Consider the following 26,794-nt stretch of genomic DNA (forward strand, 5'->3'; position numbering starts at 1 on the left):
AATGAGAGACATATAGATGAATGGAAAGGAATAGAGAAACCAATGAGACCCATAATTATAAGGTCAACTGATTATCAACAAAGGTGTTAAGTTAATTCAATGTGAAAAATACAGTCTTTCAACAAGTAGAGCTAGAAAAACAAAATATCTAGGGGAAAAAAAAGATCTTTAATTCTTAAGTCATATACAAAAATCAACTCAAAATGGCCCATCGGCCTAAACATTAAGTACTAAAGGTACAGAACATCAAAATGTGAAATAATGAATGGTGTAGTGGCATCGAGTTTGATTTGTGACATCTCAGTCAAATTTTTCATTCATTGACAAAATTGGATCTTCAAACAACTGTGTGAGGCATGTGGCATTTATAGATAAGGGAAATAAGCTCAAGCAAGTTGTTTTTTGCACAAGTTTATACAGCTGGTGTGGCAGCCACTATTGGTGCCTGCATCACATCCCCTTGGTCCACTTCTGCAGAGCCTTAGCTTCAGTGGACAGTTCTAAGTTCCCTTATGCTGACACCATCCCATCAGAAGCATGTCCTGTCTTCCTTTCTTCTTTCCATCCTGGGTTTTAGCTACGGGAGCCTGTGTGACCCTTAGGCCAGGGCAACCTGGAAGTGTGGGTGAGTTGATATCCCCGGGGGCAACCTTCAATCAATGAGGGATGGGAGTTGTTAGATCAATGACGCAGCATATTGTCTTTCAGATAGAGAATTTTGGGTAGCATGCGGTTCACTCTTTAGAAATTCTGGTGGAATTGAGCCCCTGTTGCTTAGAGCATCAATCTTAATTATGCACATTATATTGACTTTTCTTCCTTTCCTGTCCTGTCCCTTTCTCCCTGCTCCTTGGAGCACCTCTCAAATAAACCACTTGTAACCAAGTCCTTCCTTGGACTCTGCTCCTTGTTGGTACTCAGAGTTGCCCTAGAAATCAGACACTCAGAATCAGATTCTGGAATCGGACCTTCTACTCACTGGTCAGATGCAAGGAGGGCTGTGTGACAAATGGATGGCAAAAGCCCTTGGCTGTCCTTAGTGTCACAATTACTCAGACTCTTAATTTTAGTGCACTGAGATGAGGTAGAGATCTCAAAGGAGTTGAAAAGGGAAGAGTTAGTTTCTGCAGTAGCTCTGCATTTGGGATAATGGCATTGTCAGGACTATGAAGTTAGCTGTTTTTTATTTGCCTTAGAAGTCTTGAAGAAAAAGAATTAGTCTCAGGTCAGTTGACCATCAACTCAGAACATACTGGAAAGCCAGACAGTGTCCATGGCAACTCTCATCTCCTGCAGTCAGAGGGTAGACTGCTGAAAATAACCCCCATACTTTAATCATAAGGGTGGCAGAGTCTAGTGAGGAATGTGCAGGTCTGACAGGCCACTTTTGGTAAAGTCAGAGCCATGGTAGCGAGGGAGTGGAACCCTTGGCCTGGGATAAAGACATCTGTGTAAATCTACCTCAGGAATTTGAACCTCCAGATTTCCCAGAACATTCTGGGCCAGTAGAAGCAGTCCTCTCCCCCTGGAGAACAGCCACCCCTTGAATAACTCATCTAAGGCCGATGCATCACAGGTTAATACGTTTCTTCCACAGGATGGGCTTCTTTCACCTCTCATTGCCACCAGACTGGTAATCAAGTTTAGGTCTCCAATCGTAAACCAAGCAGGGAAATTCAGTTTCTGCCCCAGGAGGAAACAGACTATACCTCAAAAGACTTGCAGTATCTGGGTAATATGTACTGTCAAGATCCAAGGGAGCACGTGTAGGAATGGATCTTGAGGATGTTGGACAGAGGGCAATATAATGCAGAGTAAGAGAATTTTTTGGCATGGAAGTACTATACAAACCAGGATTTAACATCTTGGTAAGAACACCTAGAGCTGGTTTTAATGTGATGCTATGATGCTTCCTGAAACTTAGCACCAACGATGACCTATAGTAAATTAGGGGGGATTTTGGAACTACCTTGAAAGAGTATTGAGGAAGGGGTCAAAATTCTCAAGAAAGTGGGAATGTTAGAATGATTTTTTTTATCTGTGACCAGAGACCTTAAAACCAAAGTTTAAAGGATGCTCCCTTAACTAAAGCAATGGAGGAACATACTGGTGAGGGAGGAATTCACATCTTTGAGAAGTTCAGTGGTGGCTGTCTTCTGTAGACCAGGGTTGACATTGAGAAATGATGCTGTGCAATTGGGCTTTCCAGTGCCAATGAGGGTAACAGGTTTTGGCACAGCAGTAGCTAGTGGTGTCATTTGACCAAGAGAAGTAAGAAAGCCATAATTCTGTAACAGGAAGCAAAGTCAGATCATGGCAAGAGCAAATGGACTACAGTATTCTTTGGATAAGATAATTGGGCAGCTGACTTTGTATAACTGGCTTTGTGTAACTGGAAAATGTCAATTCACAATTCCACTCTATTTTCCAAACTATCCCGAGTCTATTATTTGATGGCATATGAGGGTACAGGGTCAGAAGATAAACATGCTGCTGCCGAAGAAAGCATATTTGGGGGATGCAGACATTTGGTGCTATTTGTTATTATAGTTGACATTTATGAAACATCTATTTTGTGCTAGACAGTGTGAAAGTCCCGTGGGTTAGTACACAGATAAATAAGGGAGTGTTTGTCTTTAAAGGAGTTTAGTGTCTAGTAGTGGAGAAAAACATATAAATGCAACATTGTATATAGAAGAAATGGATGGGAATGGGAAGATAAGGGGGGATGAGAGGAAGTGCTGGATGTTGTTTGACCATGGAATTAGTTACACTCAAGATTCCACATTTGTACAGCAAAGAGAAAAGCAAAGCAATATAAATATAAGTTAATAAAACAGTACATGTTGATGTGAGCATAGTCTTTTGGACATTACTCCATCTCATTCTTTTAACTGACACTTATGCATGCTTACGATTGTGGTGCTTTTGTAGTTAAAAAGTTTTGAATACAGTCAATTTGATACAGTTCAACAAATAGTTCCCATATTTGGAGGAAATTGCTTTTTATCCTTATTAGAAGTATCAGTAGCACCAGATCTTGGGCAAATGGATTGTTCTGAATGTGGTAAGTTTTCACTGTGGTTCTACCATTTGGGCTAGGAGAGGAAAGGCTACTATTGCTTCAAGAAGAATCATCAACTGAGGACCAGAGAACAGACATGTCATATACTTGGAATTTAAGTTAAAAAAAACTCCACAGGTAGGTAGAAAACAATGAAGATTTGAAGAGGAAAAAAGAGAGAGAAAGAGAGAGAGATTTTCTCATATCTGCACTATGCCCATGCTTGGCCCTAGCAAAGACTTCTAAGACTTCTAGTCCATTTCTCTTCCTGGCCAATTGCTAGTCCTCCTCCAATATTGAACCTAAACATCACTACCTGTGAATCTTTCCTAGATCTTTTAAGGCAGGACATCTTACTATGTTCCCATAGCAATTGAATACCTTTAATATTGCTGTATAATTGTTTATGTATTTGTTTCCATTGCTAAAGGTAAGCTCCACAAGACCAAAGAATGTTAACTCATTCATGCTAGTGTCTCTAATGGTTAGTGCAGTGCAGGGAATAGAGTTGGTCCTCAATAAATGTGTACAGAGTTGGATTGCATTTATCAAACATCTTCCTAGAATTCTTTCAAGATGGTGTTGAGATGTTGCTATTTATTACACTGGCACATAGGAATACTGACCTAGGAATGAAATGCTGTACACATTCTTAATTGTATTAATATTAGGATGACTACTGTAACTTGTTCACGTGACCTGGTCAAACATTAGATAGACATATTTGTGCTCTTTGAGAATATGGGAAATTGGCCTGAAGCCCTTAGGTCATAATCAGTTCAGACCATGGGGTTCTTTGGTTCAATGAACTGAGTAAAAGAAAGGATGATCATTCAAGAGAAATGAACATACTAGTTGTCATCTATAAAGTTATATAAACTATTGAGATAATCCAAACCCAGCACTAAAATATGAGGATAATTACTGCCTGCACCCTTCAGGGTTTGAAGCCTACCAAGCCAATTGAATTGGTCCTCAGCAGGAAGATGCAGTTGTCTTAAAGCCTTATTGATTTGGGATGACGTGTTTACTTGTTGGAGTTGAAAATGAATATTTCTGCAAAGAAGTGCAATGATTTCCTATGATCTCTGAATCTATGTATTAGCAAAATTACAATGCCAGTTAACATAATATAGTCAGACTATGTTAAATAACTTTATTCTTAATTTTAACAAGCTATTAGAAATGCTTTGGTATCAATACATTAAAAATATGCTAGTCTCCTCCTCCCTCCACTGAATCATGTAAAGTCACTGGAAAAGTCAAGCATTTCTTCTCTCCAGTCTTTTCAGAATTTTTCACAAATAATGACTACTGCTTATTCACATGACAATATGGGTATATAGCATAATACTTTGGATTTCAGGAAAAAAAAAACACAAAAATATCCAGAAGAGAAATTTGCAAACTTTTCTTAGTTTCTTCACCAAAGGATGTTTATATAGATGTACACTTCTCAAATCACTTTTTTCCCGAGCTTTGCCATTCTCATCCTTAAAGCTGCAAATTAAAGGGGAAAAATATACAGAGAGTTATACAAGAAGCTTTAATTTTCATTCTAAATGACCATTTCATAGAATGCAGGAAAGTTTGGAACATACCTCAGATGGTTTTATCCAACAGTGTGAGCATTGTTTTAGTAGCACAAAAAGATAGTAGAAATTATAAGCTATGGTTATCTTAGGGCAGAAGCAGGTTCAGAACTAGAAGGAACCTATTTCTATAAAGATTAGAAAAATTAGTAGAGCAAATACAGCATTAGTTGAGTAAATGTAGGATTAGTGTAGCAATTTCACTATTAACCACAGATACATTCCTGTAAGTCAATGACTGTTTTGTGTCTATTTCTGAGCTATGCACTACTGAAAAATTAAAAAGAATTTGGCACTTAAATTCTATGTGATGGTTAGGTTATGTTTTAACTCATCAAATTTAGTAATCCCCAGGGGCTCTCTCCTGAATGTAGAATAACCAAAAAAAAAAAAAAAAACAAAACTTCTTTATGAATGAAACAATGTGAACCAATAATTAAGAGTTGAAGTTATTATAAAATGTATTTGTCAAGATATATTCTTTCATATGCTAAATATATCTTTTTTGAGCATCTGATACTGCTAATGATATAGTGAATGTAGAAAGCATTTTTTAAGATGTAGATTTAGAATTCATAACACTGTTCCGATGTTCTGGTATTATGCACCGAATATTTAGGACTCCAGGGTGTAACTGCCTCAGTCATATTCCAAAGTTGAGAGATGCCTTCAAGGCACTAATCATTACATTCTTGTGTAATATGGCCCAAGAAGCAGCTATTTAAGTGACTGCACAATTTTGTTTAATGAAAGGGAAAAAAAAAGAAAGGAAGCTATATTCTCTCATTTCTCTGCCATGTATTAGGTTTCTATTAACAAAGGAAATGACCTTATCTCTAAGATGCTCTTTTTCACAAATAACTCGTTTATTGAACAGGATCCAAAGACTGTAACAAGACAAGGATCATTTTCGTTGTCACTCTAGTTATATGAAATATTTTCATGTAAATGAAGTTAAGAAGCATTTCCCTTGAGACCTTAAGAGTAATGGATCATTTCTAGAGGCAGTGCCAAGAATGTTCCCTTGAATTTAGGGCCAGCTGAGAGAATTTCCTTTGCTCATGAGCAAGGAAGAAGATTTCTATTGCTGGGCGATGTTGGATGGCGAACGGGAGGAGAGGATAGTTCCGTGGCAGGAAGTGAAATGAGGGCAGGAGGAAAGACTTTGTAGTTTCTACTCTTCAATTTCATGGACCCCTACTTTTCCCATCCCAAAAATAGAGAGTGGGGGCAAAGACTATCTTTAGGGAGTTTTGAAAGCTCTATTTTAAGGCAGGGCAAAGTCCTATTCCCTGCAGTTACTTCTCACCTCAAGATTCAGTAAGTCAAGCACATCTGGGTGCCATAGACAATCAGTGAAGTTCTTAAAGGGTGTTCTGTGTGTGGGCATCCTCGGGACTGGGGTAATCCTGTAACTCACTGTCCCATTTCTTAAGGGAGAAAAAGAAGAGTTCTGGATTTTTAGAGTCTGCTATTCCTTTCTTTCATTTCTTGAAGCCTATTACAGGTAGATGGTATGGGTCACAGGTAGATACGTGAGGTGAGAAAATGTTGGCAATTGGAAGGCCCCTAGTTGTAGCAGCTAAAAAACCAGCCATCCAGCTCTCCTTTACATTTCTTCATTCTGTCCCTCTCTGATCCCTGCCTCCTGTCCTCATAGTAATTCAGACCCATAATTTTAGTTGGTTGAACTTGGTGAAAGACAGCTTGCCTTCTTGCTTTCAGTATTCCTTGGCTCCTAATGGCTGCCACAGGTTGGCAATTTCAGCACTGGTAGTTTGTGAATCTCCCAGATGTGAGGTCTCCCACCTCTTCATCCTGAAATGCCACCAACATCTCTAAGAGGGGAGAATAGAGCTGGAAGGAGTACACGATTAGGTTGGTGAGGAAAACTAAAGAAACCCAGCTGACTAGTTGGTGGAGGTATTAGTGGGTTCCCAGTAGAAGCTTGCCAAGTGTGTCTGGCATTGGGCTATACCCTAAAACCTGACTTTGTTATGTTTACAGTAGCAGCTAAAAAACCAGCCATCCAGCTCTGCTAAAAAACTTCACCTACTTTTTTTTCTGTGATGTCTTAACCTATGCAAAGTTTTGACTAAAAAATCTTGACTTTAGGATCTCCAAGCTTCACCTTTTCCACTTTTCTTCCTCCTTCATGGTGTTTTCCAAATTAAAAATAGCTTTTAGGTAAGGCTTTTACAATCGTATTTATACTAAGGGAAAAGAGACTAATATTTATTAACTATTATGCCTAACAGGAATATTACATTTAATAGTGGTCCTATACCATAGACAAAGAATTGACTGAAATGGTGGATTTTCAAGTATCAATAAGCAGTTTTTTTGGACAGGGAGCTCAGCCTACCTGTGAAAACAGTGCATAGGTGGCTATATGCTTTATTTGTATGGATGGCCCCTGAGGGTATATGTAAATATAATTTACTGATTTTTAAAATCCGGTTTTAAAAAAAATTCTCTTTACTGTAATCTATGTGCTGAATTGGAAAACAGGATTGTAAAATAATCTCATGATGGAAGGCAGGGAATTTGGAGCATTCTGTTTGTAAGATGCTTTGATTGATAACATGGAATTTTGTATTGTTACTTTGTCTGGAATAGGTCTTCCTGTTTTCATTATTTTAGTTCAGTGGCACAATTAGTGTTGTCTACAAACATTAGTCACTTCCTGTCTTTTTCCAGGGGGTAAATGTGTTGACAAGGTTAAGGGAGCTCAGAAGGAGCTGGCTATCTTCCAAGTTAAAAGAAGGCAGGTTTTTTAGTGGGTAAAGAAACTGCTCTTGTCCATAAGTAGTGCATTTCTCCTTTCCAAGTCTTCTGTTTTCATGTTTTAAAAATGAATTTAAGGTGCAAAGTTTGACCAGCAAACAAAGCTCATTCTCCAAATAGAAAGCAATTTTTAGTTTCTACAGGTTACCACTGTGGGAACATGCCATTCTACTCTGATTTAAGAAGATAATATAAACACACACTTCCCAAGAGGTTAGGAATTCTTCAGATAATTCAATTTGTATTTGGGTATGTCTACTTTAACTAGTTAAAATAATGGAAAATGGTCATTTTATTGTATTATTTGAAGCTCAAGAGTTGGGTTTGTAGGTAGCAAAGAAGGAGACCTTCCTGAATTGGGCAGTTACAGCCACACTTCTGTGGAATAATTAAGTTCTGTTTGCTGGATTGGCTGGGTCCTAATTATTATTGCTTTTTAAAGAGAATTTTTCCATTGGAGACATTTAAAATTACTATCCCTTTCAAACATCCATTACATGTATGTCTGGGTAAATTGATTTATGTCTTTAGCCAAGATAAGTGTTATCTATTATAATTGATTTGTCTGGTGCTTACTTATTCTTATAAATGATAAGTAGAATAAAATATTCCAGTGATAACAAGAAATTTAAACTTGATGAGCTATCACTTTTGTAGAAAAAAGCGTTAGTTATTTTTCAGTCAGTGTTTTAGCTATAAAACGCTATGGAGAATGAGAAATGCAAATATATCAAAATAGAAAAAAATTGCTAAGCTGAAGAAGATCATGCAACATTAAACATTACAGATGTTACAAGGAAAACTAATATTCTATTTTAAAGTTAGAAAAATTAAAGAAATAAACTCAATAAAACTATAGAAGTATAGAGAAACAAGGCATAGCAAAGTAGATAAAATATCACTCCAAAAATAAAATTTTTGCTTGTTTTTTTCTTGTAAAATTAAGGCAATTTGTTATTTGTTAACTTACGTAGGAGGTTTAAATAATAATGAGGCAGAAACAAGTAGTTACCATCAGATTCTAGTGGGAAAAAGATATAGATTGATGAGCCAATATTTTAGTGATGTAAATACATTCACATGCAGTTCCATATGACAGAAGAATTCCAAATTCTAAGGTAAATCAATGTAACAGCCGATTAGGTAGCAGTTGATTTTCATTTTCTTCATCTTTTGAAGTGACAATCACTCAGGGTGATAATAATTCAGATCGGCATTATTAAGAAATGTCAGTGTGGATTAGTCTATGAAGTGGTCAAAGAAGCTGGAAGCAAGAGGGTTTGTTAACACAAAGAGAAGATCGTCACATGACTAAACAGCAGCGGCATGCCTTGTCATTTTTATTACCTGTTAAGGATGGATCTTCAGTCCCATCTCCTGCTATCTGAACATCAAGCTGAGAATGGCGGACAGGGCTGCCTAAGCGTTCTTCTTGCTCCTTCAGGGATATGGAATTTTTGTGGGGAGATTTATGGTTTGTGTTTTCCTGGGGACTAACATCTGGTCTCTTTCTAGGAAGTGGTGTTGGTTTGGCAGGCTGATAAACCTGACTATAGGGGCCCACAGGGTGGTAGGATGGCTTCTCAGCTTCTTCACTCTCCTCTCCCTCATCATCAATCACAACCAGCTCGGCATGGATGATCCCATCATATCCCGTCAGAAGCTTCTTCTCTTCTTCATTATCGTCTGCCTGCTGATACCCCATGAAAATCATTGTCACAGGTTCTGAATCATCCATGTCAGAAGGCAGGGAATGAACAATATTGTATCTAACATCTTCCTCATCCTCCTGGCAAGTCAGTGAAGAGCCCTGGGGTTCCAATTTCCCAACTTGTGCTTTGCTGGGGCTCAGTCTTGCCTTTGGAGAGGGTGCATATTTGTCCTTCATTTCATTTTGTTCTTTCCAAGGAGTCATCAGCCTTTTTTGTGGAGCATGAGGTGTCTCCGCTGCTTGTTGAATCATTGATCGGGGTTGAGGTATTGGCTGAATGGGACTGACATGATTGAAGCTATTGCCTCTTTCCTTTGAAAGTCCATTGTCCATATTGTGTATGGATTCATTTACATTATTGCCTAATCCGTTAGCTTTAATCTTCATCCTTTCTTGAAAGTTTGGTCCAGAGGTTACCTTCTCTCTCTGTGGAGTTGTAGGCCCACAAAATGGGTTGGCGTAAACAGGCTCATGGTACTCTGTTGGAGATTTAGAGTTTCTCTCTGATGCTTGTCTTAAAAGTTCTTCTACCTCAACTGGGGCCAGGTCATCAGTGCCATTGAATGTGGCACTGGGATTAGAGCTTACTGCATATACTGACTTTTGCCCGTCATCATAAACTTTTATTCCTGTACCTTTAAAGTCATCTGAGGGGAGAGGTATTGAAGATAGGACTGTACTTTCTCCAGTCTTCAAATCCTTTTCAACTTTAATTTCCATGGTATACAAAGCTGTTGAGAGACAAATTTGGTCTTTGATTTACTTCATGTTTAGTCTTTTAAACAAATGCTTACTTTTGTACTAAGCATACCCTTTGCTGTTCATATTCAGTTAGGAGGAATGTGCTGTACTTTGCATTGCAGTGGGTAAAACATCTAGCAAAGTATGTTTTATTGAGTTGCAGTCTTGATCCACAGGCTAGTAGTCTGCTCAAACTATAGAGAAGTGTTCTAAAGCTTTCACAATGTGTAAATGTAGAACTGGTACTGAAGAGGAAGGGAGAAAGGTAGAATCAAATGCTTTTCCTTTTGCCTTTTGTTTCCTTCAATTTTCACTCCCATCCTCCAGTAGAGGGCCTGCTAAAAATGGAGCAGTACTGAAACAACTGGACTGGGGAGAACTGGTTGATTTTTGGGGAAGCTGAGATTTGCTTCATGGCCCGGGAATGATCTCTATGACTGGAATTTTTAACTGGCATAGTAAAGCTAATAGGATTCGGGGCAAAAGTACAATGTGGATAGTGCTTGTTTTTTTTGTGTCCTTCTACCTCCCATTTTGAACCCATCTTGCATTTCATACTTTCTCTATAGCCCAAAGGATAAGCATTAGCTTCCTAAGTGTGGGATAGCTTTTCCTGGCCACGCAACTAAAATTGCAATACCTCTCTTCATGCTTTCCCTTTCCCCCTTCTCTGCTTTTCTCTTCTCTTTGGCATTTTTCTCTCTAACATGATATATTTCATTTATTTATCTTTTTGTCTGTCTCCTCCTCTAGAATGTTGACTTCATGAGGGCAGGGGTTTTTGCTATTTTATTCACTACTGCGTTCTTAGTTCTAGAACTGTAGCCGGCAAATAACAGATGCTCATTAAAATATTTGTTGAACGAATGACCACTGCCTGCAGATAGAGAGTAACTTCTCTTTCCACTCTACAATTCAAAGTTTCCCTCTCCGCCCTAATATGAACCTTCATTTTTCCAGAGGCATTGAAGTATTGGTTTTTTGGAAATCCTTCCCAAATGGGTATAAATAATCCCCAACCTTCCCAAGGGGGAATATTTTCATTTTCAAAAAGGATGTTGGTAGAACAAAAGAGTATCTACTAGATGGAATTGTTGGGAGAGATGTTTTTGAGCAGGGGAGATTTTAAGAGCGCCTTGTCTTGTTAAGGGATTTACCTTCCTTCTCCTTACCTGCTTTGTGAGGAAATAAAATACATGGATACACACTGTTACCCCATTATCCCTACCTTTGCAAGTGACCCTCATACCTCATGGAACTCTGTAAAATGGGATCATTGTTTAAGCTGGAAGCATAGGATATCATAGTAAGTCGTGAATATCTGATATAGCAAAATCTGAAATTGAGGACCTGCATTGAGCACAGATTTCTCATATACCTTTTCTGTTTTGTTCATCATCTTCTACTCCTTCATTTCTTTCCTTCCTTAACCTGGAAGGTATGTAGGATTTTGGAAGATCTGGGATATTGGCATAGATGTCTTCAATTGACTCTGAAAAATTAATGTTAATTCAAAATAAATTTAGAATATATTTACAATAATGGGAAAACTTTCAGTGGGCTTGCTGAAACATTTTAAATAGAAATAAAAACAAACTCAGAAACATACCTCCTGATGTTTCTTCCTTTTCTACTTTCACAGACTATAAGAAAAGAAGGATTCTCCATGATTAATACAGTTTTAAAAAATAAATCCTAAACTTGAATATACTTTAAAGAATTATATAGTTTGTGGACTCACTTTGAGAGAGAATCATTGTTTTAAAATCAGTCAGTACTCACCCTTATTATGTCTTCTGTTGTCCTCTCAATTGATTTTAGTTTCTTTAAAATTGTCTCTTCATTGGTTGAGATTTGCAGTTCAGCCTTTTCAAGATCTTGGATCTCTTTCTCAAGCCTGGGAACATAAAGGTATACTTTTTTTTCGCCTAACTCTGTAGAAATGTAAAGTTCTCAAATATATCTTCCCCACATATAAACTTTGCCTGAAATATTGCATTTAAGTAGCCAGATACCTTGTAAAAATGTATACTATAGCACTAAGCATCACACTTAATACATAGACTTTGACTTTAACATTTTCGTTTTTGTTTTTTTTTTTTTTTTTTTGACCAAGGGAAGTCTTTACCTAAGCATTTGACCCTTGCCGCATTTTCTTCTAACGTTACTTACAAATGAAACGGTTCACTAAAGAACTTAAGCTTAAACTTGGAATCTTTTTATGTAGTTTACCAATATTTCTTATCTAAGTCAGCATATCAATTATTTGGAGAAAACATTATAATTATTAAACTTGATTTATAATTATAGCATTTAACTCTTTAAGAATTCTGCATATCCTAACATTGAAAATAATGTTTCTACAGTTTCCTATGAGTTGAGCCATATTATAGTGAGCAGGTGAAGAGATGGACAAAATCCAGCACAATGACTTCAACTGCTGCTGTTTATAGAGACTGCATTTTCTGGAAAAGAAATCGACACACCTGGCCTGACAAAGTACAAGGGAACTTACAGGGACCGTCATGAACATTCTGAGCTGGTGTCTTCACCAGTGAACAGCTGCTGCATGTCAGATTTAAGTTAACTTCAGGGGGCAGCATCAGTCCTTTTATCGATATAAGGGCTGTAAGCTTTTATTGAGATCTACTTGACCATTCTCCTACTCATTGCTTCAGTTTCAATCTTCCATCTGTAGGTGGGCATTTATAGCTGAGGAAGTTTTCTTGCATATCATAGATCTCCAAGTAAAATGACGTGTCCCTGGTTTCTTAGAAGTTTCTGAGGCATCACTACCATTCTATTAAAATTCCACCATGTCCATAGTGACACATTTGTCCATCATCGATGTTGTGGAGATATATGTTGGTTCAGTTAGTAGAGTGGAAAGTCTCTTACTAAAAGTAATACATTTGGATTCTTTTCTGTTTTTGCTACTTACTATATCTGAGGGCCAATTCTCTTAACCTCTCTGAAACTCAGTTTTTAACATCTACAATGAGAATAATAATACTTGCTTATCTTCTTACACAGAAATTTGGTGAAGCTAAGAAGAGATGATGTAAATGAAAATACACTGAATATGGCTGATACCAGATGTAAATGTTATTATGGTATAATTATGAAAGGTTCTCTGCAACATGCTGTGTGTCTTTCTCCTTTCTTCCCTGCTCCACATTGTCCTTAACTTGATATGCGTGTTAGGGGCAGTCTATAGCAGGGAGTTCTTTGGTAGAAAAGGAGATTCAAACCATTGCTGCAAGCAGCCCCTGATCTTCAGGATCCAGCTGTGGACTCCAGTGGACCTGGGTTCAAATTTGATTCATCTGCCGACATCCTATGCAACTCTGGACAAATCATTAGAACTTGTTATGTCTCTTTGTCTTCATTCATTTAAAAATATTTATTTAGCATTTACTTTTAGCAGGCACTGTTTTATGTGTTGGGGCAATCAGAGTGAACAAAACAAAGTTCCTGTCCTCAAGGAATTTACATTCTAGAGGAAGGACACTAATACAATATAATACAATATATGATTACAATAAAAGTTGTCAAAGTTTTTCTGTAAAAGGCCTGATAATGAATATTTTAGGCTTTCTGGGCCACAAATGGTCTTCCTTTTATATTCCTCATTTTCTTTTCTTTACTTTTTTTTTTAAACAATGGTTTAAAACTGTAAAAACCATTCCCAGCTCATGGGTTGTATAAAAACAGGCCGGGGGGCTGGCCCATAGTTTCTTAGGTCCTGCATTAATAAATACTTACAAATTATATATAAAAATTATGAATTACATAATATAAATTTATATATAAAATATCTTTATGAAGAAAATATTTTTCTATGAAAAAAGCAAGATAAGGGGACAGAGTGCTGAGAGGGGGCACTAATTTATATCACATAGTCAGAGAGGGATTCTCTGATGGTGTCATTTGAGCAGAGACATGTAGGAAGTGAGGGAGTGATACATATGGTTTTGGGGGAGTGTGATTTGGACAGAAGAAAAAGTAACTCGAAAGGTTGTAAGAGCCTGCTTGGGAAAACCAAAGAGGCAGGTGTACTGGAGCAGAGGGAGTAAGGAGGTGAGTGGTGAGAAATGAAGTAGGAGAGATGGCAGGTGTCCAGATCATGCAAGGCCAGGTAGCATGGAGAGGACTTTGGGAAGCCCTTGGGAGTTTTGAGCAGAGAAGTTAACATGCTATGACTTGAGATTTAAAGAATTATGTTGACCACTGTGTTGGGAATAGACTGGGGGGGACAAACACAGAGATCAATTGCAATAATCTAAATAAAAGACAAAGAAGGCTTAATCCAGGTTTGTTGCTGGTAGAAGGGTGAGAAGTGGCTAGATTTTGGATATATTTTTAAAAGGAAGAGCTTCCAAAATTTGTTGATAGGTTACATGTGGGGTATGAGAGAAAGAGTTGTCAAGAATGATCCCAAAGTTTGTGGTCTGAATAATTGGAAAAATGGGATTGCAATTGGTTGAACAGAAATTTGGGATAGAGTAGGAAGGAGATTTGTGGGATGTGTGAAACTTGAGACAGTCGAGATAGAAAAGGTAGTTGGATATAAAATTCTGGAACTTTCAAAAGTCTGGGTTTGTAGGCATAAATTTGGAAATTGGTATTTGTAGTCATGGGAATGGATGAGATTTCCTAGATTGTGTAAGAGGTAGATTAAAAATTCCAAGAACTAAACCCTAGGGCAATTCAACATTTAGACATCTGGTCAATGCTAACTACTTGGTAGGATTTTAGTAAGGAATAAAAAGATAGAGTGAACACTCAGTAAACGCTAATTTCCTCCTTTTTATTCCTAGGGTACACTGCTAGAGCTCCTGGACAACAACATTTCAGAGAATTATGAAATGCACTATTATTTGCAGTTGTTTCCCTCTGTAAAGAGAGCCAGGGATGAATGTAATAACATAATGATTCTCATGAATGTCTTTAGAATAATGAAGAATATGAAGTTGAAAGCCTGCTAACCTTGGCAAAGTGTCTGCTAATGAATGTTTTTGAAGGCTTTCACTTGCATGAAAGTTGCATTAATATGAGTCTACAGTCAAATGACAGATCATGACATGTTTGTGAAAACCACACATAAACAAACAACCCCCTCCTGTTCTATATTACTTAGTTCCAGCCAACTCTTGGTTAAACAGAATAATAAGGAAATATCTTGGTGCTAATTACCAAGAATCATAAACCTCTGACGGGAGATGCTTCCTGATTTACAGCTTTTCTTAAAATTTCTGCTTCAATGCAAAGCTCAATTTCTTATTTTTATATGTTGATTTGACGCTTCTCTATATTATTTATTGACAATATAAATATCATTAAGAGCTAAGTGTTAAAGACTTTTTACTCTAAAAGAGCTTTCTGAAAGATCAGAATGCCAGTGGAAATAGTGAGAGACCTAGAAAATAGTAACTGAAAGTAAGGAACTGGATTCTCCCCCATTTACTGCCCTCCTCTCCCCCAATCTCCAGTTTGGTTAGAATTCAGAGAAGAAGGCACCAAGGCAACTCAGCAATGTAAAGAGAAGAGGTCTGATTATCTCCACACTAGACAATATACCAAGATTTTGAGGACTGTCTATTCTTAAGGAAGCATAAATAAAAATTGCAACTGGTGGGCAGGGACTACCTTTGTATGTCTAGCACAGTGGCTCTCAACCAGAGGTGGTTTTGCTTCTTTGCTTCCTGGATGACATTTGACAATGTCTGGATACATTTTTAGTTGACACCACTTGGGAGGCCAGGGATGCTGCTGAACATTCTATAATGCACAGAGCAGTCCCTTGCAATGAAGAAATACCTGCTCCTAAATGTCAGTTACTACTCATTATTATGAGATAGAGAAACTCTAGGCACCTAAAACAATGCCTGGTATAGAAGAGGTGCTTGATAAATGCTTTATAAGGGATTTGTTTGTATCTGTCTCTCTGATGTTTTAACTTTTTCCTCATTGTTTCCTACCTTTCTAATATATATCTTCTATTTAGCCATAATAGAGAATTCAAACTTACTACTTTTTGAATGAAATTTGATCATCCTTATTTTTATTTAAAATTATCATTTGAGTTAACATTTTCCAAGACTCATTCTCTCTCTCCCTCCCTCCCTTCCTCTCTCTCTTTCTATGTATCATATATCTATCTAATCATGTATTTTTTTTTCCTGGTTCAGTGACCATTAATAGTTAAGAAGCTACTCAACCCTGATTGAAGCTCAAAAAAATAAATCCAAGGCTTAAATTAGGGACTTTTATCTAATCCATTTCCAAAGGTAGTTATGTATGGAAGTAAAAATTTACCAACTATAAATGGAGTATCGCGGAAATATATATATATATATATAAACATTTATATATATAAATATATATATTTCCGCGATACTTCATTTATATATATACATATATGCACACATATATGTACATATAACTGTGTGGATATATACACACAAGTATGGATGCATATATACACATACATATACATGTATACAGGTATTTTTTTATATGCATATGTATAGTTAATTTTTTTACACCAAAAACTTTTGGGAGGTCACTGGGGGAGAACATTCTAGCCTTCACATGCTTATCTCTCAGCTGATGGGTTAGAATTGCCATAAGTGCTGCCATCTCCATTTTTAGAAGGTATTGCCTTTCAGAATGGGAATTGAGCTCCCAGAAATGCTGATTCAGTTTGGAGAGCAACAGCGACAGAGAAAGAGAAATATCCTCTTAGGTGCCTCCTGGGCTGTTAGGTGGGGCCTGATGGATGAGTTAGTACATCTCACAATTTCTGCGAGATGGTGGCTAGGCATCATGTGTCAATTTAGATAAGCAGGGTACATGGAAAAGGATTTGTAATGCTATCCATTATTGGAAACTTTCTTCTCCTTGACTATTTGCTGGGGAAAAAAAAGAGGGTTATTTTCAAGAGCTCCCTAGGTGAAAGCAGGTAGCTTTCACTGAATGCCCTGCTTCCAGTAATAACCTCCCTTAATCATCAGGAGATAATATCCCCAATCCAATTCCAACATGCAATTTTTTTGTCTTAGAGAAAGGACAGCGCATAAATGCTGGATGTGCCAAAAAGAGGTTATTTCAGAAGGCAATTTTTCTTCTGGTTGGGGTTCATTTATCTCTTTCAGTTTTTGGTGGAGTTAACAAGGAGTAACAACCTGATGGAATTTGCCATTTGGGGCCAAACTGACTGGAATTTAGAAAGAGAAAAAAAAACAAATTCAATAGTTTACGTCCTACCTTATCGCACTTGATTGTTTGCAATTATAATAACAACATTTTACATGTATTGAGCATTTACCCTGTAGCAGGCACTGGCCCAATTAGTCCTCATAACAACCATCGTGAGGACTGTTATTCATTCCCTTTGACGGATGAGCAAGCTGCACACCTAGAACGGCAAGTGACCCAGAGTTGCACGGGTAGCCTGTGGCAGGACAGAATTTGAAATCAGGTCTCTGCCTGCAGAGCCTGAGCAATTAATTTCTTTCCAATTAGCCACAGGGAACAGAACTTTTAAAAATGGACTCTTGTGAACTTAGAAACAACATTCATTTTGCTCAGCAGTATTAAAGGATTTCTTTTTTTTTTTCTCTGATAATAAAGATAGTGAAGATTGCAATCCTTGCTGGGATCCACAGACATGCAGAAATACTGACTCATAACACATAAAGGTAATAATTTTTTAGGGTTGTATTATTATCCTTGGAATTTTTCTGTTCATTGGACCAGTTAGTCTGACCAGGATTCAAGTCCAGGCTTTTTCTCCTTCTCCTTCTTTTTCATTATTATTATTATTATTATTATTATTATTACTATTATTACTATTATTTTGGCTGTATGACTTGAGTTCTTGGTAGAAGTTCCTAGGACAGTGTATTTCAAACAGTCTAGGGTTTCCCAGGCATTCTAGTAAGACTTTCTTTGCCTGGACACTATACTGTCCCTCAAAGTAGTTAAAGCTTTAGGTCTTAGATACAAATCTGGCTAATGCAACTGGACTGCATTGCATTTTGAATATAATCATCAATGGTATGTTTGCAATTAAGTTTATGACTGGCTTTTAGCTATATACTTTGAAAAGATAGCTGAATTACTTGCATCTCACTAGCCCAAGCTATCTTAATAAAAGCCAGGACTATACACGAAGACAGCACCCAGTGACTATTTTTCTGGATAGCCAGAGTCAGCAGGACTTAGACCCAGGCTGTGCCACTACTGATCACCTCTGAGACCTGCTGATGGAAGTACTAAGTCACCACCGAGCTAGACGAAGAAGGATCTGATTTCTTTTGAGACTTGCAGCCTCTCAGAAATCTTTGCCGTCAACGTGTGTTGAATTCTGCCTGGAGTGGTGAGCAAATGAAATCCTTGAGTTGGAGATTCTCCCTTTTCTTTGCCACCGAATCTTCGGAGAACAGGAGGTGACTGATGTTTTACCTATATTTTGTCAGTTTTTGTATGAGGGTCCATTCGTTTAGGAGAGGAAAAGACCCCCCTCCCTCCCCAGCTCTACTTATGAAACCAGAAATTAAGCCTGTATCAGAGCTAACGTTCTTGGCTTAATTATTTAACTGCTTGAAGCCTCAGTTTCTCATTTGGGGATAATAATAGTATTTGCAAAGGATTGTCTTAAGGATTTAAATGGAGTGATATTTATAAGCACCTGACACAGGGCTTGACCTAGAGCAGTTTCATCAATGAATATTAGTCTCTAACTCAGTCTGCTAGGGAGAACAGGTCCATCTGTGGTAACAACAGTGGAATAGAAAATCTACCTGGCTTATTTGGGAATTTGATCTTCAATTTTAATATCAATGATTCTAGAACAAGCATAGCTTCAGGGACACAACTCTTCTTGAAAATACTCTTCTAGACAGAAAACTGCAACAGTGCTCCAGCATTCTCAGAAGAATTACTATAATTTTTATGGGGCTGGTGTTTATTTAACAGATGTTGGCAGAAAGTACATGCTAGCCCGGTGTGACAACATGCTAATTTCCCTCTCACATCCATTCCTCCTGTTCTTTTTAGGAATAGAACTCCCCGAGTTTTAAGAGTTTCTCTGACTGCCCTGCTATAGGCTATGTTTCTGAGTCTGCTTTCCATTTGGATGGTGCCATGTGACTAAATTCTGGCCAATAGGATTCTAGCAGAAGTGACCTCTGCAACTTTAGGTCATTCCCTTAAAATAGAGCTGTGTGCCCTCTACTTATCTTTCCCTTCCTATGCTGGAATGCAGACGTGGTGGTAGTGAGCTAACTTTGACCATACAGCCAAGGGCATCACCTAAAGGGGGTAGGAAAGCTAGAAGGAAACTGGGTCCCTGGAGAATCTCACACAAAATTGCTTTTGCTCTCCTCTTGAACATCTACCAGTTAGGTTTTCATGTGTGTGAAAGAAATTATACTTTCTAAAACCAATTTGCTAGCCATTATATAACCTTATGGGGTATGAATCTTAGTGTGGCAGATTTTATGAGATTATCCAAAATTGTTTTTCATTGATTTGCAGAATTACTCATTGGTCACTTGTATTTAAGGTAGTTAAATAGCACAACAGAAAAACAAGTCTTTGCTTCTAGGGGTTAATGAATTTACATATTTCTAAATTATATTTTAAATCTGACATGGTTTAGGTTGATATTAGCTGGCTAATATTTAATAGCTAAGGTTTGAAATGAAAAAGGAAAGGTGTTCTCAGTTTTTTTTTTTAACCATAGCTCATCTAAGTGAATAGCTCTGGAAACTCAATGGATACTACAGAGTACAAAGAGTTGATTTTAGCCAGATAATCTCGACTGCAGTGTGTTAGTCATATGTAATAAGCAGATAAGTTATTACAAATGGGTCAAAGGTTAAAGATAATTTATATTTATATATAATTTGGCCAATGGTAATGCCAAACCATATTTTCTCTATAAAATTGAGAGCATGTAATCTAGAAGAAGGTGAGTCATTTTGCTTATTTGCTTTATTTTTTAAAGTTGGGGCTCGATAAATTTCATTAAACATTTAACAAAGCTTTATTAAGCAACTATTACATGTCGGGCACATTTTATTCTCTAAAAAAAAAAAAATCAAAAAACATGAAGAATACTTTTATGCACAGACACGTAGGTAAGAGCAAGAACTGCCTTAGAATCAGCCTTGCCAAAGGGCATGTGTATAACAATCACATGCTACGGGTAAGCATGCCAGAGAATTAAAGGGCATTTGGAGTACAGCAAATACTAAGTTTCCCCTGAGCCAGATCTGTTGCCTCTAATCCTGAGCATTTAAGAATAGGACAAGCAATATAATGCAGCAGTTTCAAGATAGCTAGAAGCAAAGAGTCAGCCTAGCCGTGACATCTGCTCCAACATTGAGAACAGAGCAGATGTTTAGAAAAGCTGAATAATTTATAGTTACTTGAGAACAGCTTTTGCATGGGTGACTCTCATCTCCTGAGATAACTGTAAATATTAATAATTATATTATGGTCAGACAATACTATCATGCTTTGAAACTGCTATATAGGCAGATAATGTTAAAATAGAAGAGTTTATTAGAAAAGCAAAATCTCTTAAACAGAATAGTATTTCATAAATTAAAGGTTTAATTTGTCATGAAAGAAACCAAACTAGTATTCAGAGAATCACCCACTGTCATGTGCAGGTTACAAATGTAATTTTCAAATGCTTTCAAATGAATGTGTACCTAGCAGGTTGGTGTGGGTATGGGCAATTGGTTAGTTTGGGGATTTTCAAATGCTCTGGCAGGACAGAAGCTGAGTGTGTAGTGATTTTTTAATTAGGGCCTTTAGTGAACCTTATAGTACATGCCAAACATTTAATAAGAGTTAAATAATTGTAACAATAACTCAATCTGACCTGCACCCAGATTGCATGAGTCTACCAAGCAAATTTGAAATACTGTTCTAGCTAAGACATGGCAAGTTAACTGAAGATGTGATTATTCATGATTTTGAGAACTTTGTGCTTTTAAAAATAAGTCATAGAGAAAAAAATTTCTAGTGAATTAAGTACTTGTAACCGTGTAATGAAATGACAAATTATATTTAATGATGTATACAGCCATTGACTCTCTCCACTCAGAAATCACTGGCATTTTGCCTTGTAACCCTTAACATTTATCCCTAACAGTGTTATAGAGCATTCACTATATTTTCTGTTTTCTATCCACTTCATCTTTGCTCTGTTTCTAGTGTTAATTGTTCATACTTGATACCAAGAACAGGACTCCATTATTTGAAGACCAGTAAATATAAATTCCAACTGTGATATAACATAGAATAACCAACATGGTCATTTAATCTCGAATGGTCTAAATGGACAAAGTCAATTTTGCCTTCAGAAGACAATTGCAAGGAATGGGTGCAGAAGTTTTCTGAGATGGGGAATGGGGAAGCTTAGGCTCGATGGCAGCATAGATCCTTTCTCTGATACAGTCAGTCTCTGCCCTTGAACATTCTCTCTTTGTGACCAAGACCCAGGTGAGGGGTCACTAAAGCTTGCTGCCTTCCTACTTTCTGGATCGCTTAGTTATGCCTCTGTTCCTTCTTTACTCATGTCAACACAGCCAAAGATTTGTGACATCCCTGTTAATGGTCTTAACTTTCTGTTTCCAAGTATGGAATATCATTTTGAATGAGACAATTAATGTAAAAGCACATTGAAAAGCTAAAGGATCTAAAGAGAGATAAACACAAATAAAATTTTGTTTGGGAGAGTTTATGATTCTGGAATTTCCTCCAGAAGATCAGGAGACTTATATGCAGAAGATCCTCAATACATGCTCACTGAAATGGATCAAGAAACAAGATAAGGCATAGTGGAAAGGTTCTGGAGCCAGAAAGACCTATGTGTGACTCAGGGCTCAACTTTTAGTAGATTAATTGACTTTCTGTGCCTTAGTGTTGTTATGTGTAAAATGAAGCTAATTAGATTCCCCTCAGAGAGCTGTCATTCTCAGAATAACACTTAGTACATAATATGTACTCCATAAAGGATAGCTGTCATCATCGAATTGAAGTGGGGTAGAGGAGACTTTGGGAGGTTATTCTAATCTACCTTTTAGCCTGTCATGGTGTATGTGTATGTGTAAGGTTGCTCTGTGTCAGTAACCATTTAATCCTATTGCCACTGAGATATAGATTACACTGGCAGGCATGAGCAAGAGATAATGGTAGAGGATGGGGAAAACAGTGCTGGTGATATGTTAAAACATGCAACCAATAATTGCCTCAAAAACCAGGGGCACCACTGACATAACTTGGCTCTTGACTGATGGATAGCTGGGTGTTTATACTTTTTATTTTAGGAATTTCAAGGCTTTTCTTTTTAGTTCATTAATGTTCAAGTCTTTACCTAGGCTTCTTCAGCTGGTCCAGTTAAAAAGATAGCATTTTCAAGTCCCTCTCCTCATCCATTCACCCATCCATCCATTCATCTATCTATCATCCATATTTTCGCTCTTCACTACAGGCCTTTTTTGTGTTTTGTAGTGGGGGAGGGGGTTAGATTTCTTCCCCCTTTTTGCTAGAAGTTTGATTTACTTAGCTCCTTTTGTTAAATTAAAAAAGAAGCTCCTGAATTAAAAAAAAATCAGATTATCTGGGGAATGAAAAACAGCAGATGAACTATTATAAATCTGGTAAACCAATTAGTCAAATATGGAGAGTGAAAACCATGTTTGGAATGATTTTGACTCATATAATTGCCTCACAATAATTTCTTGAGTGTTTCTAGGCAACAGCAAATTTAATAAGAAGAAACAAATGGTGGAGAGTTTTTTTTTTTTTTTACTTTTTTCTTTCGACTCTGTCTTATGTTGTCACAGGAGAGCAGCTTGTCTATCTCACTGCAATGTGATATTAGCTATGAATGGTTGGGTCAAAGCAGGAAGGCAAAGATGTTTAGAAAGTGACCCTTTTCATGCAGTGTACCTTGCCTGTGATTGATGAAACATTTGTTTCATTAAAGTCAAATTAAGGTACTATAGGGCTGCACATAAGATAAGAACATTAGGTAGAGGTTAAAGTTGGATAGAAATCACAATGAGCTGAACTTCGATAAACCGTAGCTAGCAAAAAAAGCATTTAACCTTTATACTTCTACGTCAATGCTTTGGGTTCCCTTTTGAAATTGAACCTTGCCTGCTATACTTTGAGTATGCTAAGTAGATGATTGCCTTATATATTAGTTAGAATGCATTTTAGGGGACACTAAGTATTCCATCTCCATTTGTGGAAGAAATTTCCACAAGAGCTGCTGTAATGGCTCACTCTTTGGCTTCTCTCATGCCATGCAGTCACATGTAAATCCAAGGCTTCACATGCAGCTTTACACGTTAGTGCCATATGCAGAAGGCAGCTTCTAACTATCTGGGGACAAATGAAAGTTAAATTCATTAAAAGCAAGGCAGAGGGTCAGAAGGTACTTTGGAATATTAAAAAAAAATCCTTACTAGAGAACCTTTAATCATAAGTAGATTATCCTTCTCAGAGGGAATGCAGTGCATTTGCATCATTCTCCTTGGCAGTTACCCTTTTGCATTTTATGCTTATGACATTTTTGTCAGGCACTCTGTGTGCTCCAGTTAAAGTCAGAGGTCTTTGGACAAAGTTCAAGAAGGAGAAGGTATCTGGAGGGGAGTTTGATGCAAGGCAGTTTGGCCAAGGGAGTTCATAGGGAACTGAGGGGCAGCCAGATAGTAAAGAGAAATCTGGAATGTGAACAGTAAGTCTCTGGGAGCACAGCTCCTTTGGACACTTCTTGGGAGTGTGTGGGGTGTCATTTTGGGTGTAGGCTATTTGATGGAGGAGAGGGATGGAGGTGTCAGAACAGGATTTCTAAGCCAACCTATAAATTTGTGCATATGGATGCATGGACCGAGAAGACAGAGCTGGAATTGCACCTGGGCCTGCAATCAGGGATGCAATGGCTCAGTGGTCACAGTAATAACAGGGCTCATTTGGGAGGCAAATTGAAACTCTATTTAAGCAAAGTGATTCAGAGAGAGATTTTCAATATTGCTTTCCTCCTGGGAATATTTCCTCCTAAGGTATTAATCAGGGTGCAAAGCAAAATTCTCAATAATATTGTTCCAAAGCTAAGAATGTGACTCTGGAACAGAAACCATGGAAACCCACTTATTTTCTGAAATGTTGTCTTTCATTGGAAGAAAAGAGAAGAAGATGAATAAGCAGACATGCTTTCTTTCAAGGTTACATGTGAGTCAGGGGACCCCGTTAGTGTTTTTAGTATGTTAATGATTCACATAAGTGTCTATACAAAGTGATGCGTATAAGAATGAAATCATAGCATGGGCTAGAAATAAAAAATATCACAAAAGGATAGGATTTAACTTTTATAAAAGGTTTCTGCAGAATTTAAGGCACAATTTTGTTTTTATGATCAGGACTCTTAATTAGGTTTTAAAAATTGGCTCTGCCGTTTTTACCTTATGACATGGGGCAAGGTAGCTTCTATATATATGTCAATTGTCTTACCTGTTAAATGCTACTCACCTTATGGGGTGGGTGTTGGGAGTCAATGAAATAATATATAGGAATACACAGGAATATATGTATATATAGGAATATATAGCACAGTGACTGGTCCATAAAAAATGAATGCTCTGTAAAAATTAGCCCCTGTTATTAGCATTCTAGCCTTCAAGCCATAAAGAATATTCATCAATATTTCCAAATGGAAAGAATCCTAGATGGGTGGTAATCTCAGTTGATTCCAAAAAAGAGTTCTTTGTACTAGCATAAAGAAGTGAGTGATCTTGGTCAAAAAATAAAAATCACCAAATAAGGCTCCAGGCAGCACCCTTCTTTTAACTATTTTTGTCTCTCAATAAAGAATTGGCTGTAATGTTTTTTGAAAACCTACCACGAGTCAGGCACTCTGAAAGTTGCTTTATTCAGAGCGGTCCTGTGAAGTGGCTATAAATGTGCTACTATCACAGGCAAGGAAATTGAAGCTCAAAGAGATGGAAAAATATGGTCAAGCTTATGCACTAGTGGTTGGCAGAACAAGGGTTTGAATGCCAAAGGCCAAGCTCTTTGGTTTGTTCAAAAAAATTATGGAAGAAGAAGGAAGGAATACTTCATGGGCAAAGTCTGGCCCTGCTACAGACTCTGAGGTAATAGAAATGTTTCTATTGTGATGCTCCCATTAAAATCTTATCCTCTAGCTAAGAGGCCTGGCAGAATGGCAAATGTCACCCTTGAGCAGGTACCTAACTCAGGTGACAAACCATATTCAGGGTTTGGGTTTCTTTCTCAGCTGAGGGAAGGAAGATGGTACTGCCTACGTCAACTTCATCAGTTTAGGCATTTTACTACTTCCAGAGTTTTTCCTTCTACAGCTCTCTTTAGATTTTTCAGCAAGAGGGCACTGGGTCTAGATTGCTTTGAGACCCAAGTCTATCCCTTACTGACTCTACGACCTTAATTAAGTCCCTTGTCCTCTCTGAGCCCATCTTCTCATCTATGAAATGGAGGTGTCTATGCTTTCCTTCTCAGATTGCTGTATCAAATGGCACTGTAAGTTCAAGTGCTTTGTAAATTGTACAAGGCCATTTAAAAATAGACCATTTGTATTTGGGACAGAAATCATTTGGTATTATTACATAATGATAGGCTAATGGCATCCTGAAGGTCTAGAATAATGAGATGCCAGAAAACAGATAGTGAACAAACATATAACTGGTAACTTAACAAAGAGAACAAAGGGGCATGGAAGAAGATCCCCAGTATGGTAGAGCTGTTTGGAGAAAGGAGAGCTGTTTGAAGAAAGAATATGCTTCAAATACTTCCCAAAAGAGACAATGCATTTTGGGTCCACTGGGGTTTCTGTGTGCCATTGTTTTACAGGCAGCATAGGGCTGTAAAATGAATTAGCCCCTTGTCTGCCACTTCCTGGTTGTGTGACTTCCTTAATCCCTCTGAAAAAGGTGAAGATAATACCTACCACACAGGGTTTTGAAGATTAAATAGGATAATATTTGTAAGATACCTGGCACATAATATGCCTCATTAAATATGTTTATCTTCTTCTCCCACTCCTGTTCCCCTTTCTTTCTTCTCTCTCTTTCTTTCTTCTTTTTCTTTCTTTCTTTCTTTCTTTTTCTTTCTTTCTTTCTTTCTTTCTTTCTCTCTCTCTCTCTTTTCTTTCTTTCTTTCTTTCTTTCTTTCTTTCTTTCTTTCTTTCTTTCTTTCTTTCTTTCTTTCTCTTTCTCCCTCCCTCTCTCTCTCTCTCTCTCTCTCTCTCAGGAGGGGTTGGGGGACAGACAGGAACTCTAACAAGGCAGGGCATTATCAGTATACTGAAAGCTCAGGTACTTCACTTAGCATTCAGGCAAGGTCTAAAAACAATCAGTAGAGCCCTAGTAAAAGTTCCAGGATTACCCAGAATTTTGCCCTTACTTTTTAAATGGAGTTTGACTATGTGTAGTCACTTCACTTATCGTCAGGTGCAGAGAAAGTTGTAGGTGTTCAGTATGTGGAAAGACTAAAGAAGAGACTCTGAGGGAAGCAAGGAGGTGTTTGTGCAGTATGAAGGGTTTAAAGGGATTAAATTCAAGACTTCTTCAGAGACAAGGGTCTGTGTTGAGGAATGAGGGAACTAATCATCAGCTAAACCGGACTGTTAGTAAGAAGCTCTTGCTAAGGGATGCTGCACAAAGAATCAAGTTTTCCAAGCTGTGTGAGAGTAGGTTTATTGAGTTGGTTTTTTTTTCAGCATTTATTATCTCCCATTCAGAAGCACTTCAAATCTTTTAGCAAACAATTAAGGAGTTTATAAATATGAGATATAACCTTTTAAGAATTGTTAAATAAAAAAAATCCTAAATAAGG

At 37.5% G+C, this 26,794-nt stretch overlaps 1 protein-coding gene across 1 annotated transcript in view; it reads right to left on the bottom strand.

Moving 5' to 3' along the window:
- Nucleotides 1-4,146: 4,146 nt before the first annotated feature.
- Nucleotides 4,147-26,794, bottom strand: part of PALMD (palmdelphin) — a 47,715-nt gene continuing 25,067 nt past the window's right edge. Inside the window, exons 4-8 of the mRNA XM_037826563.1 lie at nucleotides 11,678-11,792; nucleotides 11,505-11,538; nucleotides 11,274-11,387; nucleotides 8,791-9,885; nucleotides 4,147-4,564 (exon numbers count right to left, since the gene is read on the bottom strand). Of these exons, the coding sequence (XP_037682491.1) occupies nucleotides 4,521-4,564; nucleotides 8,791-9,885; nucleotides 11,274-11,387; nucleotides 11,505-11,538; nucleotides 11,678-11,792 (1,402 nt within the window). The 3' untranslated portion in view covers nucleotides 4,147-4,520. The remainder of the gene's footprint in view (nucleotides 4,565-8,790; nucleotides 9,886-11,273; nucleotides 11,388-11,504; nucleotides 11,539-11,677; nucleotides 11,793-26,794) is intronic.

Source organism: Choloepus didactylus, chromosome 2, assembly GCF_015220235.1.
Source record: "Choloepus didactylus isolate mChoDid1 chromosome 2, mChoDid1.pri, whole genome shotgun sequence".
Lineage (NCBI taxonomy): Eukaryota > Metazoa > Chordata > Mammalia > Pilosa > Megalonychidae > Choloepus > Choloepus didactylus.